The 20120-nt window shown below is 34.9% G+C and overlaps 1 protein-coding gene across 10 annotated transcripts in view; it reads right to left on the bottom strand.

Annotated features, from left to right (window-relative positions):
- Positions 1-20120, bottom strand: part of PALS2 (protein associated with LIN7 2, MAGUK p55 family member) — a 123268-nt gene that overhangs the window by 35513 nt on the left and 67635 nt on the right. For 5 of the 10 annotated variants that reach the window (XM_074340874.1, XM_074340870.1, XM_074340871.1 and 2 more), the window contains 4 exons: positions 17865-17983; positions 8990-9142; positions 5190-5339; positions 4192-4419 (listed from right to left, as the gene is read on the bottom strand). In XM_074340874.1, coding sequence (XP_074196975.1) covers positions 4192-4419; positions 5190-5339; positions 8990-9142; positions 17865-17981 — 648 coding nt within the window. In that variant the 5' untranslated portion in view covers positions 17982-17983. Of the gene's footprint in view, positions 1-4191; positions 4420-5189; positions 5340-8989; positions 9143-17864; positions 17987-20120 lie in introns of all 10 variants that reach the window. The other 5 variants (XM_074340868.1, XM_074340869.1, XM_074340872.1 and 2 more) reach the window with 2 other exon arrangements.

The raw sequence follows: 20120 nt of genomic DNA, 5'->3' as shown, positions 1-20120 counted from the left end.
TATTTTTGTTAGATTTATTCCTGGACATAAATGTGACATTCTCTGACTCTACTGTAAATGATGCCTGTCTCTCTTATATTTCTAGACGCTTGCTCATGACATACAGAAATGCAACTGACTTTTGTATGTTAATCTTGTTTTCAAGTACCTTGCTAAACTCTATTATTTCTAATAATTTATAGTTTTGCAGGGTTTCTATGTAAAAAAATCCTATTATTTGAAAATGGTGTTTAATTTTCTCCTTTCCAAACCTTTTGCTTCTATATTTTTGTCTTTTTGTGCTTATGGAACTTTCAATAAAATATCAGATGGAAGTGATGCTGGTGAACATTGTTCTCTAATTCTTAATTTTTCTTTAACTAGGCGAAGACTATTAATCGTTGTTTTAAACTTTAGTTCTGGCTTCTTTGGCTTAATTAACTACAAACAAATAATTGTGGATAAATAATAATTTAAAAAGCAGCAGTATCCAAGGGCCTCAGAATGGCATTACATCCTAAACAAAAATTTTTAAACCAGTCAATATTCTTGACGTTTTATTATTTTTAAAAAAGAAGTTCAATTCCACTTGCCTCATTGTTGGAAGCCTCATCAAAATTCTGAAGTTATCACCCTCTTTCCCAATAGCAAGTGGTGCTTTTCCATCCAGCTTCTGCCAGTTGAGCTTGTTGACACCAAGGTGGCCTAAGATGCTGGGTGGCATTTCTGTCAGCTGTTTTGTCTCAGCATGGCTGGTAATGGGGAAAACATTTGCTGCCAGAGACGTGTGAGCTTTAGTGATGTTAAAGTGGGTCACCATCCTCTGGTCTTCAAACATACTTAGCTTTTTAATACCGGAGATACTGTTTATTCCTAGTTTCTTTGAGGATAATTAAAGATTCTTGTATCATCTATTATAACAGATAATTGTTGTACCATCTGTTACTCTATATATCGTCTCAGGGCAGTTCCTTTTTACCAGTCACAATCATGCCTGAAATTTGGCAAGTTTCTCTTGGCACTCACGTCGTCTCGGGCAGACGAGCGGAGGAGTCCAGTTCCTGATTTTAAAGCGAATGCTTCCAACACTCGATTATTCAGAATGTTTATTCTTTTTTTCTTTTTAAGTGCAATTAAGAAGGTTCTTTCCTATTCCTAACGTACTAATCTTTTTAAAAGAGTCATGAACAGGTATTGAATTTTATCAAATTTTCTATTGAGGTTTTTCTCTTTTAATCTGTTAATGTGCTTGGTTATATACGAGGTATATGGATTTTTCTAATATGAAACCATCCTATTATACATGGGATAAATCCAATTGGACATGTTGTGTTATCATTTTTATACATCATTACATTTCATTTGCTAATATTTCATTGAGAAATTCTACATGTATATCCTTGAGTGAAATGGAACTTTAATTTCTTTTCTTACATTTTTGGCACCTGGGTCATACTGGTCTCAAAGAATAAGTTAAAAAGAATTCCTACCATTTTGGCCTTCATGAATAAGTGGAACCGAACCTATATGTAAGTTGAAGAACTTCAGAATTAACTACAACTTAAGTCACCCTGGTCTTCAGATTTAAATATGTAAATCTTTAGGCTTCGTGAAAGATTTAGGATTTTTAGTAAGCATCTCAAATGATACTGATCGAGCGATGTACTTGACTGACCATGCTTTGAAAAACACCACCCTGAGGAGGGCGAGCTCCTGGCTTCCACCTGCTCTCACAGCAACCCAGAGGAAGAGCTCAGGCAAGCCCAGCAGGAAGGACTACATGGTGGAGCTTCAGTGAAAGACCTGCAGAGGGTAAATGCCCTTGCTCCTTCCCCCTTGTGTCTCTTAGTAAGACGACCAGGCTGCCCAGGACAGTCCTTATTTATGCCTATTATTCCAGCATAATGTGTAATTGCTCCCCCTTTCCATTAAAAAAATGTCCCAATATGGGTATGTTTTAGCTCTCCTGTTGGAAGCCTTCATGTTACAGACTATTTCCTTTTTTATGGTAGGACAGGCCTGTGACTGCCTTAGGCTTGGATGACCTCTCCTTCCCCATTTCAATACCCTCTCCCAGTTCTAAAGGCTAAATAAAAACCAGAGTTTGAGAAGGCATGAGATGGGAAAAATTTATGCCTAAAATAGGGCTAAAATCCTTGCACTTCACGTCATTCCCACAAGTTCACCAGGTGCAGAATCTACAAAGGAATTTGGGCCAAAGGCCACTATTAACATTATAAAAACATTATTTTCCTGTACAAGTCCATTACAGCCAAGGTGAGCTGTAAGAATTCTGAGTTTGGAACATGGAGGGTGGCGGGGAGTGGGGAATGGATCTCCTGTCTTGCCTAACATACAATTTTAAAAAACAGAGAAAGACAAATACCATATGATTTCACTAATATGTGAAATCTAAAAACAAAATAAACAAAAAAACAAAACAAAAACAAACTCATAGATACAGAGAACAAACTGATGGCTGCCAGATGGGAGTGGGATTGGCGGGATGGGTGGAAAAGGTGAAGGAATTAAGTAAACATTGGCAGTTATAAAAATAGTCATGGGGATGTAAATAAAGTACAGCATAGGGAATATAGTCAATAACACTGTGATAACTATGTGTGGTGCCAGATGGGTACTAGACTTATAGGGGTGATTACTTCTTAAGTTATATAAAGTCTAACCACTATGTTGTACCTGAAACTAACATAATATTGTATGTCAACTATAATTTAAAAATACTGAAAAAAAAATCTTAGGTTCTACTTTTCTGATCTATTCAAGTCCAAATGGAAATGTACCAATCGAGGAGTAAAGGCAGTCTGAAATATACTGGCGATATGAACTGTCTATTTTCTAGTACCATTTCTTTCATGATTCTTTTCCTTGAAGACGAGGTCTCTATCTTCATTTCAACCAAAGTTCATTACAAGCCTATGTTTTATTCAGAAGTCCAGTTTACATACTAAAATCTGTATCCATCCTCCAATAAGCAATATAAAACAGGTATTCAAGATATATTATTTCAAAGAAGTACATGGAAATATAAAAGCTAGGCTTTAAAATTTTCATATTAACAATATAAAAATAAAATACACTAGCAGTATCTTAAGTAAAAAACTTACAATTTCACTCACACATGAAATAATAAATTTGTAGAATAAACCTGAACAATTAAAGGCATCTAATACATTGGGAGATATTTCCAATTTCTACATTATCTAGTCTTGAAAACTCTCTCCTCAGTTCCAACACTCCCACCATAATTGTCAATTGTTTCTTTGCAATTATTTTATCACTTTTCTTTCTTTGCGATTCTATCACATTCCACTACCTCACAATACCTGACACCGCCACCATCACCACAATAGCGGCAGCTATTTGTTAAGCACTCACTATGTGCCAGGTGCTTCTATGAGAGCTTTACATGAATTAACTCATTTAATCCTCAAAACAGTCTTCTGAGAAAAGAAACATTATCCCTAACTATATGTGTGAGAAAATGAAGCAGAGAAGAGAAGCTCCTAAGTGGCAACACTTAGGTATTTGAACCCAAGCAACCATCATAACCTATCATTAGAGGCTTTCACAAATCACCTTACACCTTCAAACACCTGCTGCCTGGTGACACAATCACATCTCTCGTTTCTGAAATTCACTCAACATAATTAGGCTCAATGATCATTGTCATTAAAACATTCCCCTGCTCAATAATCGATTTCACCTAAAACTTAGTTTAAAACTACAGATCGAATGTATACACACCAGGTGTTCAAGACTCTCTTCAGTCTGGACCCACCCTCTTTCTGGCCCCATTCTCTAGCCCATCACATGAACACTAAAGCTACAGGTGACTGGACTACATTCTTATTATGTTCCCCAGGACTTGGAATATAATACGTATCAAAATGCTAGATGAATGACTAAAAGGCTGTATATGGTTTTTCTGATACCCAGCTGTAGGTTACTGAAATAGCAGGGTTCATGCTGTTCACAAAGAGATTTCTTTACTAATTCCTCTATATAGTAAGATAATGTTAATTGTTTAAAAATTCAAAATTTCACTCAAGACAAAATAAGGCAATTCAGAACAATTAAATTGAACTTTATTTCTCTTTTCTTTAGCAAAACAGTAGCAACTGGTGGTTATATCCAACAGTGTGATTAAAGAAATAAAGCGCTCTTAATATTACCAAGAATTTTATTACTCACCTGTTGTGGAGTAATGGTGTCTCTATAGCTTGGTAAAATTTTTAGGGTGACACTTCCACTAATATTTTTCAGTAATTCTTGTAATTCCTTTGGATTGTTTCCAACCTCATGGCCATTGACTTCTTTAATGATATCTCCCACATGAAGCAGACCTTGTCGATCTATCATGCCTCCATGAAGGATTCGGGCTATTACCAGATCATTATTTTCAACCCTAAATGTTACACCCTAAAGGAAAAAAGGACCAGCATTGTCACTGATTTCGGATTTTTAGGAAAAAATCTTAAATACTCATGAACATGCATATATTATAACAAAGTAAATCTAAAAGCAGGTGAGTGAATCGTTCCTAGTTTCCCCATGTTCTCTCCTGTTTCAATACGCTACTCTCATTAAACCATGTGCAACAGTGACAACACAGACCACCCCTTAACCTTACAAATGAAACATGGATTAGGCTGCATTCCACAGGATAAAAGGAAGCTCAAAGGAATAAGAAAGGAGTTGTGCATTCTGATGGCCTGTTCCTGGCTTTTTTTTTTCCCATTTCACTGTTCTTCTAGTCAGGACCCAGAAATAATTTTAGCAGGAAACTGTGAACTTCACTACTTGAAGAGCCCTACCATGTCTTCACTTTTTAATAACAACTTTCCTCTGTGTTGTGATACTGTCATTAGACAGCTTCCTGAGTTCATTCCTTCAAAGGGTATAGGGAAAAAATGAAGCACTTATCTTCTGAAATTTTTGCTACCCATTGGCAAACTTCTTCTGGCCTCTATTTCAGTTTAACTTTTTATGTGGGTTTAATTCTGTATGCTAAATAAAGTTGAGAGTGCATCAGCTTTGTGTTTTATTCATAGACCAAAAAAGGCTGATAAAACAAACACAAATAAAGTTTTCAATGATACAAATTATGAAACAGAAGGAAATAAGAGCAGTGACTGAGCCACAAGTATGTCAGATTTCAGATTTAGGAAGGCAGCGATTTATCTACTCACCAATGGTTCCCCAGCTCTTTTGTGAATACCAAGAATACGAATGGCATCCACTGGTAATAACTGATTATTAACAGAATTATTCATTTCCGGGCTTGAAGGAGGTGAATCATAACACTTCGATGCCACAATATCATGGGCCTCCAGGAGTGACTGCAAAGATTCAAGACAGCCATTAGCTATGATGGAATAAGGTATTAAAGATAACTAGTGTTCATTATCCCAGTGGAGTACTAAAAATTTCCAAGGCACGCATTAAATCCACAAATATGAGTTAAGTCAAATGCATATAGAATCTTTTTAAAAAATAATATATTTTTAATTATCAAACAATACCCTATTCCTTGTTTAAAAAGATCTGAAGAGCTTGATAGCGTTTTATGACTTTTTTTTAAAGTGGCATGTTCAGTGGAAACTGAACCTAGATTTCCAAGTGTGGTGCAATGGAGGCACTGGATTTCATTCCCACCAGTGTCATCACATCATCATCATTCAGTACTTACAACCCAATCCTATTAATTATGTTAATTATACCACATCATTTTCACATGTACAAAATGTCTGTTAAAAAAATGTCCAACAGAAAATGAAAATGTATCAGCATCTTATGTAATGATAGGAAATTTTGTATTACCAATAAAGGTTGTAGTCTCTAAAATATACATTTTTAGGGGGGAAAAAAGAGCCAGTAATGGTCCTGAATATAATTTACTTTTACCTTCTACATATACTATACATGCATGTGTTACACACATCAGCATCATCACCATCATGCTATCATCAGAGATGACTTCGATCTAGGTTTCTAGGAATTTCTTTTTTGTATATTTATTTTTATTTTTCATTTATACTGCAGTGGGGCACACTCAACATAAAGCTAACTTTAAAAAATTTGAGTGAATGGAATGCAACTTTAAAGACAATAATTCAAAACAGAAAGAAGGAAGAAAATGTCAGGAGGCTCAGAATAGAAATAAACAGCATTTGGACTTAACTGGTAATTTTTGGTCATTTCACAAAAATATGTGTAAGAAACTAAGGAAAAATTTCACAAAGCCATGTGTAAGGATTATGCCTATAAATGCTGCAAGTCACTCAACTCTCTAACCTGGGCTGCTTAGTTCCACCCTGTACTCCTCCTAGGGAGTATTATCTACTCCTGTGACTTGAACCACTATCTAAACATTGATAAATCCCAATTTGTATCTTTGGTCCAGAACTCTCCTGAGCTTCAGATTCATAAACTAAAAATCTGCCTACAACTGAACAAAATGATGGTAATTTGAAAATAAAAAGAGTTGATTGCAGAAGATTGAAACATAATGAATTAACTAAAAATCCGTAAGTCCATAGTGCTACTGAAAAAAACAAAGGACTGAAAAAACATTTTTGTTACTATTTAGGATTGCTACATTAAACAATTCTTTACTTTGAAAATTAGTAAAGGGAAGAATCAAGCATTTCCCTGACTTTTCAGTAGGAAATGCATTATAGTGTAACTAGAATAAATAGTCCACTTGATAAGGAAAAGCTCTATTTTATATAGGAACACCAGCTAACAAATGTAGAATGAGAGAGTTTGAAAATTGTCATTTTGCAACCTCTAATGAAAATAGTGATTCAGAGATTATTAGTGTGTGCTTGTTGGTATATAAATGGTTGAAAGGAAACAGCATTTGTATAATGCTGGGATAATAACACACTAGATTACTCCCTAGTGGAGAGGCTTTCAAAGGAAGGGTTAAACTGTCATTACCCTTAATCAAGGGACCAATCTCAGCATCAATAGTGGTGGGTCATCTGGGTATTATACATATTGCATCACATCACTTAAGATACATGCCAAATGATTAACTTGAGTCATCAACCTTTTAGATAGAACTTCTGTTTACAGGAAATAGAAGGGATAACTAAACAACACAGCAAGGAAGCAAAATGACACATCCAGGGATTGGGACATTCTGCAGGACAACAGCCTGGTCTCTTCAAAAGGTCAACATCATAATCAAGGGAGAGGGATGGTCCCACCAGATGCTACACATAAACCTAAGTTGGAAACTAGTATGTACAAACCAGCTATAAAGACTATTTTGGCATCAAGTAAAGACATTTGAATATAGTATGTGTACTACATGAGATGGCGGTCCAAAGAAATGGAAAAGTGGAAATCAATGATTGACAAAAAGGCTACCTTACAAAAATAGCTTGTAGAAAGTGATGTCAATCAGTAAAGGAAAAAACTATGTACAATTAATGCATAGAAAAAAATGGAGGAATATGTACTAAGATAGTACAGTAGTAATTTGGGTAGTAAGAATGCGATGTCTTAATTTTTGTACTTTTGCTTGCTTATATTTTCTAGTTTTATGTGTTTATATATTTATGCATTTATTAAATCTTATACATTTATTTAAAGAAATATATAGCATGTCTGAAAGCTCTACCCAGATGCTTCCGAAGTATCACAAACTTAACATGGTCAGTTTCCTAAATATTAACACGTCCAAAACAGTTGCTCCTAGAGTGTTCCGTATCTCAGTGGATGCCACCAATTGTGTCTCAGACAACCTACCCTTAATGAACTTCCCACATCTCTCTCTTCTGTAATTGTCACATGTAACCAATCACCAAGTCCCGTTGATTTACGGCTTAAAACTTGAAAATCCTCACATTTTTACACTGCCATCACAATTTCTTGCCTTAGTACTTAATAATATCGCTCTACAATCTGACCTCTCCCTGTTTAATACCTCCTCTCATCCCTGCCTAAGGTTTCCCATTGTCCTCAGGATAAAGTCCGAATACCTTAGTGTGTCTTTTAAGGCCTCAAGCAACTGACCCCTGCATAAAAGATGGCTCTGGTACGTGTCCATATTTTTGTACCTAAGATACTGATTTATGTAGGAACCATCTCATTATAAATCTTCATATTTTACTGTAACATTGTTGGAGTCACGGAAAGTCTTTGAGAAAAAGCAAACAGGTGTTGCCATTTGATTTTCAACACTAAGATTTGTAGTGGAAAGCAGGTGACACTTTCTTCTTCTATGCTAGGACAATTTATTAAATATCCCATTCTTTCGCCACTAAAATATAATATCTCTAGCATAAATCAAGTTGCCATATGTGTGTGGATGTATTTCTGGGGTTTCTATTCTGATTAATTAACCTATTTTTCTAATACTGACCCCAAAACCACAGTGTCTTAATTACAGATTTATAAGAAATCTCCCCTACCCTTTCTTTTCTGAAACTGATTCTTCTTTGTTAAAATGATTAACTCTTCACTGATAATAGACCAATGCTTAAACTGCACTTATTTTTGGTACTTATCTAAAGTTTATTACGTAATAGTTTCCATCCTTACACTGCTTTCTTTTGTTCCAAGATCATCAACTGCGCCCAAACCTTAGAAGCACCACTGAAGATGTGTATAACTGATCATAAGGAGGCCAGGAGACTGGTAGTAAGGAAGAAAAACTCACCATCACGGGAATAAAAACATCTCTAGCATGTGGTCTGATGGTGAATCAGGATATTTTTTTGTTTTGTTTTTTAATTACACAAAGAAAAAACCCATTTTCATGTATTTCTGTGAAAGATATCGTACATTTATATAGTATGTGTTACGTGTGCCTGCTTATATACCCTCAGTATGCCAGGATATTAAACTACCCAAGTTGGAATTCCCATATTTACAAAATACGGCCCTGAATAATCTTGCAAAGTATCACCCTACGCTGGAACATTACTACTTTGGGAACACAGAGGACTTGGAGGGAAGAGTGATAGAGGAAGCTTACCTGGAAGTGAGGCTCTTTGAGGATTCCAACCAGTTCTGCCACATTTTCATCCACAGGTACTAGAGGAGCGATATCTTCAAGAATTTCATTGACTAATTCCAAGTTATTGTCGCTGACAGCTTCTAGTTTTGAATCTTCTAGCCTCTCATGAGCCTGTAAAAGCAACAGTATGTTAAAGTAAGAACACATTATTTTGCTTCAGACTGTGGGTTTTTTTCTTGATTTGTTTATTTTTCATAAAGAAAGTTCAAAAAGATATTATTACTTGGAGGTTTGATTCATTGAAACCAATTACTACTTCAATCAGAGGCAGTATTATAGTTTTTTCAGTTATTGTTATTATGCAGTATTAATTAATCTTGGCCCTTCTTCCTATCCTAAAAGTCATGGAAAAGTCATTTTTAAAACTAAACCATGAAAAAACTAAACCATGAAAAAACTAAATAGTCCGGATGACAATTTAAAATTGTCATATTTCCTACACAACAGAACTTCCTAATGACCCTTTAGTCTAGGCTCAAACTCTAGATAGACTGTTCATGCTTTATTAAAGTAAATCCAATAAAAATAAAGAATAGGAACATAATCGTTATACAGATTATCATTCAAAAAATAATAAAAAATCATTTTGGGAACCACTGAATCCTAAAGCTACCATTTTCCAATTGGGAAAAAATCAGTTCAGGGAAGGCTGCTCTTGAACTGGACCCTGAAGGACCATAGGATTTCATGTCTCTATATCTTAAGCTGTTTTTCAAAAAAACTCAACAGTTTTTTCCCCACAGAAAATAGACCATGAATTACACTGTCACAGAGAAGATGTAGTCCTAATTATCCTTTAATAGTGAGAGGAAAGCAGAGGTTTAATTTCAAACTGAGAATGAATACTAGTCAGTCTTCATCTTTTAGTGTTCTTTGTTTTTCTGATAAATGGTTGCTGTCTGATTTTGAAGACAGGCAAAGCATAATTATTAAGATTTAATTTATAAATGAAACCATGTAAAATGACAAGTCTTATGCTAAATATTTTAAGATTCATTTCTGCATGTGATGAAGAAAAATCCAAATTTCAAGCGGCAACAGTATCAATTAAATTTTATCTGATACCTATAATACTTTAGATGTTATTTCTATAATAGAGAGTGAATCCTTCAGAGTCTGAATACACATTCTAATTTTTAAAATGCAGTATTTTCATTCAAATGTATTTTTTTCAGGTGATTCACAAAGCAAAGTAAGTTTTTAAGTGAAAGGGGGGCTATATATTAAGCAACATTTTTACAAAACACCTCAGAAGAAGAAATTTTAAATCACATGAAATAAACTGATAAAAAAAGAAATTTTAACTGCTATTAAACAAAGAAAATGTCAAAAGACCAAATGTAATTTAAACAGAGGGAAAAGTTTCTATTAGACTTAGATAAGAAAAAAATTAAGACTAGAAAACGCCACAAAGAATGAAAATAGGTAAATGTGTAATTTTCTGAAAGCCTGATAAGGATAGGAAAAAAACTAAAATAATGTACATTATTAGTTAACTCTTACAAAACAAGCTAGAATTTCTATTTTAATAGAGATATTTCCTTTAATAAATATCTCATTTAGCATCATTAACCTTGCAATATTCTACACTCATGATGGTATACGAAAGCTTAAGGAAAAAACCTTACCATTTACTGAGGGCTTTTTTGGTGTGTGTCAGAAACTACATTTTCAGTACAGTGAGTGTGTGGCTTTAGCAAAGGTTGGTATGTTATTCTCATCCTCACCTCACAGACAAAGACACTTGGGGCAAAATGAGATAAAGTGATTTGCTTGAGTTAACAATACTGATTAAGTAGCAGAGTCAGATGTCTAATATCTAGGCTTGAGCTCTTACCTACTAAAGCTTATTTGACTTTATCACTATACAGGAAGCCATGCTAACATCACCTTGTAGTTAATTATTCTATCTAATACACGATGCCTTAATTTCACTTATTTAAATATGTGAAAGACGCTCTCACTGACTGCTAGTTGAATTGTTGCTTCAGCCTGGCTCTTCTAGCCCAGATGTGTTAATTCTGTCCCACCACATCTATTCCCATAGTTATTTTACACTCCTGTAGTTCAGCATACCATCCACTCCTTCAACTTCCACCTTCTCCTCTATGGAAGAACTATAAAAACCATCTCTTTCTCCAGGAAACAGATAATGACTAGCTTACAATTTTCAGGTATTACGCCAATATATTTTCTATAATATCCAATGTTACACGATCAGCATATAATAACCATACTTTAGACATTGGTAGACATGGTTCAATTCAAGACTTTGAGATAGAAAGGAACATAAATGGCCATTGACTCGAAAACTCTAGAATAGCTCCCTTCCTTTTTCTATGTTCATCTACCTTATTGCTCCCAATTGGGTGGGGGCAGGTGGGAATGTGGAAAGACTACTGGCAAGAGAGAAAGAAGAAGTCAAGAGGTTGAAAAAAAAAAAAAAAAAAAAAATCCATGCCTGAAGGTTTTTTCACAACTGCACAGACTGGTTCTATGATAGGAAAGAATTTCACTGTACAATACAGAAACTCTCAGAGGAAAATAAAGTTATTTAGTGAAACTGCGGCTATAATTATATTAACATGGAAAATCAATTTCTGAAATACAGTTGGGTTCAACTGAGATCAATTCTGTTTTTTCCAAGAAAGCAAATGCAGATCCATATTTGTTAATATGTAACTTTCTAAGCTCCAAGATATTGTGAAAGAAATTTAAAGACAGAATATATTTAGTAGCTTTCACGAGGCAAGTACCAACTTGAATTTAACTAATCAAACCAAAGAAAGGAAACACTGAAAACTGACCAGAGTGACAGACGAATCATATGCTATTTGAATAAATGAAGCTTGTTTCCTTTAAGAAAAAGCATTAATAGAAATCTAGCAAACTCAATAAAAACATATGTCACCTGTCACATGTAGTTGGAAGAACATGCCATGACTGGCTTTGCAAGACACTTGGAACGGACACAAACATGGCCTAGCCTTCTTGTATGCCCAGTTCTGAGAATCCTATTCTCACTACTGCACCTCAGAAAAACAAACTGCAAAGAAGAAAAAGTTCTTTCACAACTTCTGGGTATTTCACCCAAGAACAGTCCAACCATGCTTGCAAATTAAAAAAAAAAAAAAAAAAAAATAGCAAAAATTGTGGGCTATACCTAAAATGACAAATACTATTATCTAGTAATGATAATGCCATTATTATTATCTGTAGTAACCTTGCATTTCTCCCTTAAAAGCAAGGACCAAAATATTAAAAACTTTGTTTCTGTCTTCTTAGAATATGACTAAGTATGTAGCAGTTGCTTGTTAAATATTTCTTAATAAAGCGAAGTAAATGGGAAATAAGTTTAACTGTGGTCGAGAGTCATCCTCGTCTTTTATCGTAGAGACTTTAGAACAAGAAAGATGAAGTCCACAAATAGTCAAGAATAAACAAGAATTTGAGCGGGAAGTAGAAATGAGACAGAGAGGATGGAGAACTCAATTTTTATTTTGCTTCTGCATACATTATATCCAAAAGGATGACATTTGCTCTGAACAAAAAAATGGATGAAATAAGTATAAGTAAATTAGAATTGAATTCTCTAATGAGTAAAGAACTTGTCAAAAATCATCCAGTCAACCAAAAGGAGTTCAAACTCTTAGATTAGATAAATTATATCTCAAGGTACTCAGAGAAGCTTCTAAATGACACTGCTGAGCCACTCTTAGAGCTATACGTAGTATGAAGGAGTTGTACCATTTTTAATTGATACTGGCAACAAATGAGCAGCTTCTTTTAGGATATATGCTTTGCTAATATTTTCTCCAGGCTATAGCTTGCCTTTTCATTTTCATAATGGTGTCTTTTGAAGAGGAAAAGTTTTTAACTTGGATAAAATTCTAATCAAATTTTTAATTAAGCTTCATGCTTTTTATATCTTACCTAAAAGGTTTTTCTCTAACCCAGAGTCAGAGTTTTTCCCTATGTGTTCTTTTAGAAGTTTTATAGTCTTACCTCTTACAATTTAGATCTATAATCTATTTTGAGCTAATTTTTGCATACAGTATGAGGAAAAACATGATGTTTTGGGGGTTTTTTGCATATAAATATTCAATTATTCTAGCAACACTTATTGAAAAGACTAGCATTTCTTCATTTAATTACCATGGCACTATTAATAAAAATCAACTGGCCATATACATGTTGGTCTCTTTCTGGACTTTACTTTGTGCCACTGCTCTATCTGCCAGTATTACATTCTCTTCATTCCTGGGGTCACTGTAATCCTTGAAATCAGGGGGTGGAAGACATCCATTTTGTTCTTTTTCAAAATTGTGGAGGCTAGTCTAGGTCCCGAAATTCTGACAGGGGTTACACTGAATCTACAGTTCAGTTTGTGGAGAATAAGCACGTTAAGAGTATGGAGCCTTCCAATCCCTTATTTATGTATGTTCGTATGTACAGACATACCTCGTTTTATTGCACTGGCTTTACTGCACTTCACAGATATTATATTTTTTACAAATTGAAGGGTTGTGGCAACCCTGTGTCAAGCAAGTCCATCAGTACCATTTTTCCAACAGCATTTGCTCACTTTGTGTCTTTGTGTCACATTTTGGTAATTCTCACCACATTTCAAACTTCTTCATTATTCCTAAATTTGTTATGGTGATCTCTGAGCAGTTATCTTTGATGTTATTACTGTAATTGTTTTGGGGGCACCACAAACCTCACCAGGAAACATAAGATGGTGACTCTAATTGATAAATGTGTGTGCTCTGACTGCTCCACCAACCAGCATTTCCCCCATCTCTCTCCTTCCCCTTGGGCCTCTCTACTCCCTGAGACACAATAATACTGAAATCAGGCCAATTAATAATTCTACAATGTCCTCTAAGTGTTCAAGTGAAAGGAAGAGTCACACTTCTCTCACTTCAAATAAAAAGTTAGAAATGATTACACTTAGTGAGGAAGGCACTAAAGCTTAGGCTGAGACAGGCTGGAAATTAGGCCTGTTGTACCAAACAGCCAAGTTGTGGATGCAAACAAAAAGCTCTTAAAGGAAACTAGTAGTGCTACTCCAGTAAACACTCAAATGATAAGAAAGTGAAATAGCCCTACTGCTGACAGGGAGAAAGGTTTAGTGGTCTGGATATAGAAGATCAAATCAGCCACAACATCCCTTCAGCCAAAGACTATTCCAGAGCAAGGCCCTAACTCTCTTAAATTCTATGAAGGCTGAGAGAAGTGAGGAAGCTGCAGAAGAAAAGTTTGAAGCTAACAGAGGTTAGGTCATTAGGTTTTAAAAAAGAAGCCATCTTCATAACACGAAGTGCAAAGTGAGTCAGCAGTGGTGATGTAAAAGCTGCAGCAAGTTATCCAGATCTAGTTAAGAGTACTAATGAAGGTGGCTAAACTAAACAACAGATTACACTACACAGCTGATTTTTAATGTAGATAAAACAGCCTTATATTGGAAGCCATCTAGGACTTTCACAGCTAGAGAGGAAAAGTTAATGCCTGGCTTCAAAGCTTCAAGGGACAGGCTGACTCTCTTGCTAGGAGCTAATGCAGCTGGTGACTTTAAGTTGAAGCCAATGCTTATATACAGTCTGAAACTCCTACGGCCCTTAAGAACTATGCTAGGTTTACTGGGCCTGTGCTCTCTAAGTGGAACAACAAAGCCTGGATGACAGCACATCTGTTTACAACATGGTTTACTGAATATTTTAAGCCCACTGTTGAGATTTGGTCAGTAAAAAAGATTCCTTTTAAATTATTACTGCTCATTGACAATGCACATGGTCGCCCAAGAGCTCTGACAGAGACATACAATGAGGTTAATGTTGTTTTCATGCTGTCAACACCATATCTATGCTGCAGCCCATGGATCAAAGAGTAATTTTTACTTTCTAGTCTTATCATTTAAGAAATGCATTCCATAAGGCTATAGCTACCATAGACAGTGATTCCTCTAATGGATCTGGGCAAAGAAAATTGAAAACCTTCTGGGAGAGAACATCATTCTAGATGCCATTAAGAATATTTGTGATTCATGTTGTCGCAAATGGCACTATTTCATCTTTTCCTATGGCAGAATAGGATTCTGAGATTGTAACGCTGAGCGAAATAAATCAAACAGAAAAAGTGGAGAACCATACGATTTCACTGATATGTGGGATATAAAACTGAAAACAACAAAGGAACAAGACAAACAAAGAAACAAACAAAAACTCATGGAAACAGAAAATAGTTTAGTGGTTACCAGAGCCAAGGGTGCAGGGGATATGGATAAACGGGGCCAAATATATGGTGCTAGAAGGAGAACTGACTCTGGGTGGTGAGCACACAATGTGATACATAGATGATATGTTACAGGATTATACACCTGAAACCTATGCAACTTTACTAACCATTGTCACCCCCACTAAACTTTAATAAAATAAAAAAAAGGAAAAGAATATTTGTGATTTATGGAACGAGGTCAAAATATCAACATTAAGAGGAGTTTGAAAGAACTGGATTCCAGTTCTCATGGATGACTCTGAGGGGTTCAAGACTTTTGTGGATGAAGTAACTACAGATGTGGTGAAAATATCAAGAGAACTGGAATTAGAAGTGGGGCCTGAAAATGTGACTGAATTGCTATAGTCTCATGATAAACTTTAATGAATGAGGAACTGCTTCTTAAAGATGCACAAAGAAAGTGGTGATTTCTTAGGATGCAGTCTACTCCTGGTGAGGGTGCTGTGAAGACTGCTGAAACGACAACAAAGGATTTAGAACAGTATATAAGCTTGGTTGATACGGCAGCAGCAGGGTTTGAGGACTGACTCCAATTTTGAAGGAAGTTCTACTGTGGGGAAATGCTATCAAAAAGCATCGCCTGCTACAGAGAAATTGTTCACTAAAGGAAGAGTCAATCGAAGTAGCAAACTTCATTGTTGTTTTCTGTTAAGAAATTGCCACAGCCACCCCACCTTTCAGCAACCACCACCTTGATCAGTCAGCAGACACCAACACTAGGGCAAGACCCTCCACCAGAAAAGAGAGTTTGACTTGCTGAAGGCTCAGATGATGGTAGGCAATTTTTTTTTTAGCAATAAAGTATATTTAAATTCAGGTAAGTTCACTGCTTTTTAGATATAATGCTACTGCACACTTAATAGACTACAGTATGGTATAAACATAACTTTTCTATGCACTGGGAAACCAAAAAATTTGCATGACTTGGTCTAGTGCAGTATTTGCTTTATTGCTGTGATCTGGAACAGAATCTGCAATATCTCCGAGGCATACCTGTGTCATGTATTTTAAAGACCTCTGTAAACTATAAGCACATTTTAAGATGCCTTATATAATATTATCTAGTTTCTAAACCTACAGATCAAAAGCTATACATTAAATGAATATGGCGACAGAGGTGTAATAGATACATTCACAATAAACTGACAACTTAACATGAAGGGAAGAGTCAAAAACTATTTTTAACAAGAGCTCAGGGTGAGCCATTTAATAAAGGCTTAAACAGCCTCTATGAATTTCAACAGACCCTGAAGCTATTACTTTTTCTCAACATAATACAGCGAATTATATTTATGACAAAAAGCTTGAATCTGAAAGTAAATCATATCCTAGATATTATAATTAAAGGAAAAAACTATGTAATAAACTTTGGATAGAGGGAAATAAAAAATTATAAAAATATCGGGGGTGGGAGTGGTACTAGACTTATCAGGGGGAATCACTTCGTAAGTTATATAAATGTCTAACCACTATACTGTATACCTGAAATTAATAGAATATTGAATGTCAGGTGTAACTTAAAATTTTTTTAAAATTGTTTTTATTACAAAAATAAAAATTTCAGTTGGGTTATCTGCAAGTGGATTAGTTCTATGTAGGAGCCAAAGCCTTTATACCATGTGATCTTTTTTCTTCTCCTTCACCTTCCCCCACTCCCTCTTTAATCTTGACCAGATCCTGTATCATATGATCTCCGAATGATTAAGTTTGTGAATAAAATGAAGAATCTGCATTATTAATTCATTCTTACCAATGGGAAACTTTGTAAAAGGTATGATTTTTCAGCAGTCTGAAAAGAAAACAAGTAATAGACTATGGCTAAAAAATGATCACAGGAGAGGGTGAAATCAACACTCTGGAACAGACAAAATGGCTCTGTGAAAAAAAGGTCAGAGAGCACATGGGGCATAGGTTTTTCAAAGCAAGAATCATTTGGGGGAATGTTAAAGAAGGGGACAGCAGGGTTGTGAAGTAGTTAATACACTAAGCTTTAGTGATGCTTTTAAAAATTATTGCAGGGCATAGTATAAGTGAAATAAAACTGGACCAAAAACAGTTATATTTATGGATGAGCTAAGATTACTAAACAGCTGATTATGGAAACAGACTTAAAATATCAGGGTTAGCTAAGAGAAAACAAGATTTCAGGAAGTGTTAGACATAGGAAGTCAAGAACTAAAATGAAAAACAGGTACATGGTATAACAAACTCAGTACCTTGCTGTTGAAAGTGGAGATAAGACCAGGATCTTTTTCACACGTCCTGTTATAACACAACTGTTTGGTTATGATTTCCCTAAAACTTTAACTGTGTTAGGTTGAAACTAAGAGTCATTTCATCCTTTATTTAAAGTCAGCATAGAAAAGGCAAAAATGGTCTAACTTTGGTGTACAGTAAGATTTCATTATGTTGTGTTATTATTTGCTAACTAAGCATAAGGCATATCAACCAGGTTCTAAAACAGTAAGATGTGAAAAGACCTCTGCAAAAACAATTTTAAAAATAACTTGGTAATCTTATGAATAAACCAGTATACCTTAGCAAGTGATTTTACAATAGGATTCTCCATAATCCCCTTGAGGAAAATTAGGTCTATTTCTTCTGCTCCTGTAGATGAGGGCAGCTCCGTAAGGTTATCCAACACTTGCTGCATTGCTGCTGTGATAAAAGCAATAAAAGAAAAAAGAAAACAACCTTGAATTCCAAGCCATTCATTGTGAAATACGATTCGAATTCAAATAAAAAGGCATTAACAACATTCTTGAAAAATCATACTTTAAAAAATTGAATTGTTAAATAGTGTAAGTTTCAAATTTACTTCCCATGAATTGGTAGCAGGACAGGTTTTTTATATGCCATTTGGGCTTTATCAGATTACCTTATACTTACTTACAAACTTACATTTGCTTTGTATTTTTCAAATTAAAAAACTTTACTCAAGAAAAAATTTGAAATTTTAATAGATCTATAAAAAGTAAAGAAATTGAATTAGTAATCAAGAAAACTTCTCACAAACGAACCAGATGGTTTCACTGGTGAATTCTATCAAACATTAAAGAATTAAAACCAATACTTCACAAAGTATTGGGAACACTTCCCAACTATTCTATGAGATCCTCATACCAAATGCAGACAAAGACATCAGAAAAAATTACAGCCAATATCCTTTATAAATGAAGATGCAACAATCTTTAGTAAAAGACTAGCAAACTGAATCCAGCAACATATGAAAAGAATTGTACACAATGACAAAGTACAATTTATCCCAGGAATGTAAGAGTGGTTCATCAACATATGAAAATCTATCAATGTAATATACTGTATTAATAGTACAAAAACAACAAAAAAACACACGATATCTCAAAAGGCACAAAGAAAGCATTTGACAAAATCCATTATCCTTTCATGATAAAAACATTCATTCAACAAACTAGGTACAGAAGGGAAATTTCCTCAACTTGATGAAGGGCTTCTATGAAAAAATTCCATAGCTGACATCAAACCTAATGGTAAAAGACGGAATGCTTTCCAGAAGATCAGGAACAAGGCAAGGACGTGTACTTGCACCACTGCTACTCAACACTGTACTGGAGGTTCTACGTAAACAAGGCAGTTAGGCAAGAAAAAGAAAAGGCAATGAACAATCTGAAAATGAAATTAAGAAAATAATTCCTCTTACAACAGCATCAAAAACATTAAATTAGAAATAATGTCACAAAAGAAATGCAAGATTTGTACACTGAAACTATAAAACATCATTGAAAGAAGACTTCCATAAATAGAAAGATATCCCATATTCATGGTGATATTCACCAAATTGATCCACAGATTTAATGTAATCCCTATTAAAATCTTAGCTGCCCTCCTCCTTTTTGCAGAAACTGACAAGCTGATCCTAAAATTCATGCATGAGCAATGCAGAGGAGCCAGAATAGCCAATCTCCAAAAGCAACAAAGCTGGAAAACCCCACTTAATTTCAAAAGTGACTAAAAAGCTACAGTAATCAAGACTGTGTGGTACTTGCATAAAGATAGACCTATAACTAAAATTATACGAGAAATAATCCATAAATTTATGGTCAATTGATTTTCAACAAGGGTGAAGACAATTCAATGGAGGAAAGAACAGTCTTTTTAACAAATGGTACTGGGACAACTGGATATACATATGCAAGAGTGAAGCTGGACCCCCATTTCATTCAATTTAATAATTACTTAGATTAATTTTATTAGTTTTATCTCCTCTTGGTATTTTTTTAGAATAAGTCTACTAATATCACAGTTGTTTTTATATTCATTTTCTATTTTTATTAAATGAAATACAGCAGTTCTCTGTTCCATACTCTGCCCCTCTCCCAACTTACCCTGTTGTCCAGAAGTAACTACTTGGAATTTGTCGCTTCTTTTAATCATGTCTTTATTTCTAAATGTATGCTATTGTTGCTACTTTTTGATTTACCCACTTTAGACATATCTTTAGAAATACCTGTTTATTTTCTGTTAGAATACTAGAGGGTTAAGCTTTTACTTTCCCCTATCTCCACACTGGCAATTTTCTTTTTTAAATTTATTGGGGTGACAATTGTTAGTAAAATTACCTAGATTTCAGGTGTACAATTCTGTATTACATCATCTATAAATCCCATTGTGTGTTCACCACCCAGAGTCGGTTCTCCTTCCATCACCATATATTTGATCCCCCTAACCCTCATCTCCCACCCCCCTAACCCTCTGGTAACAAACTATTGTCTGTGTCTATGAGTTTCTGTTTCTCATTTGTTTGTCTTGTTCT

The sequence above is a fragment of the Rhinolophus sinicus genome, linkage group LG09 (assembly GCF_036562045.2).
Source record: "Rhinolophus sinicus isolate RSC01 linkage group LG09, ASM3656204v1, whole genome shotgun sequence".
Classification (NCBI taxonomy): domain Eukaryota; kingdom Metazoa; phylum Chordata; class Mammalia; order Chiroptera; family Rhinolophidae; genus Rhinolophus; species Rhinolophus sinicus.
Note: the sequence above shows the minus strand (reverse complement) of the source record. Positions and strands in the feature narration are given on the sequence as shown.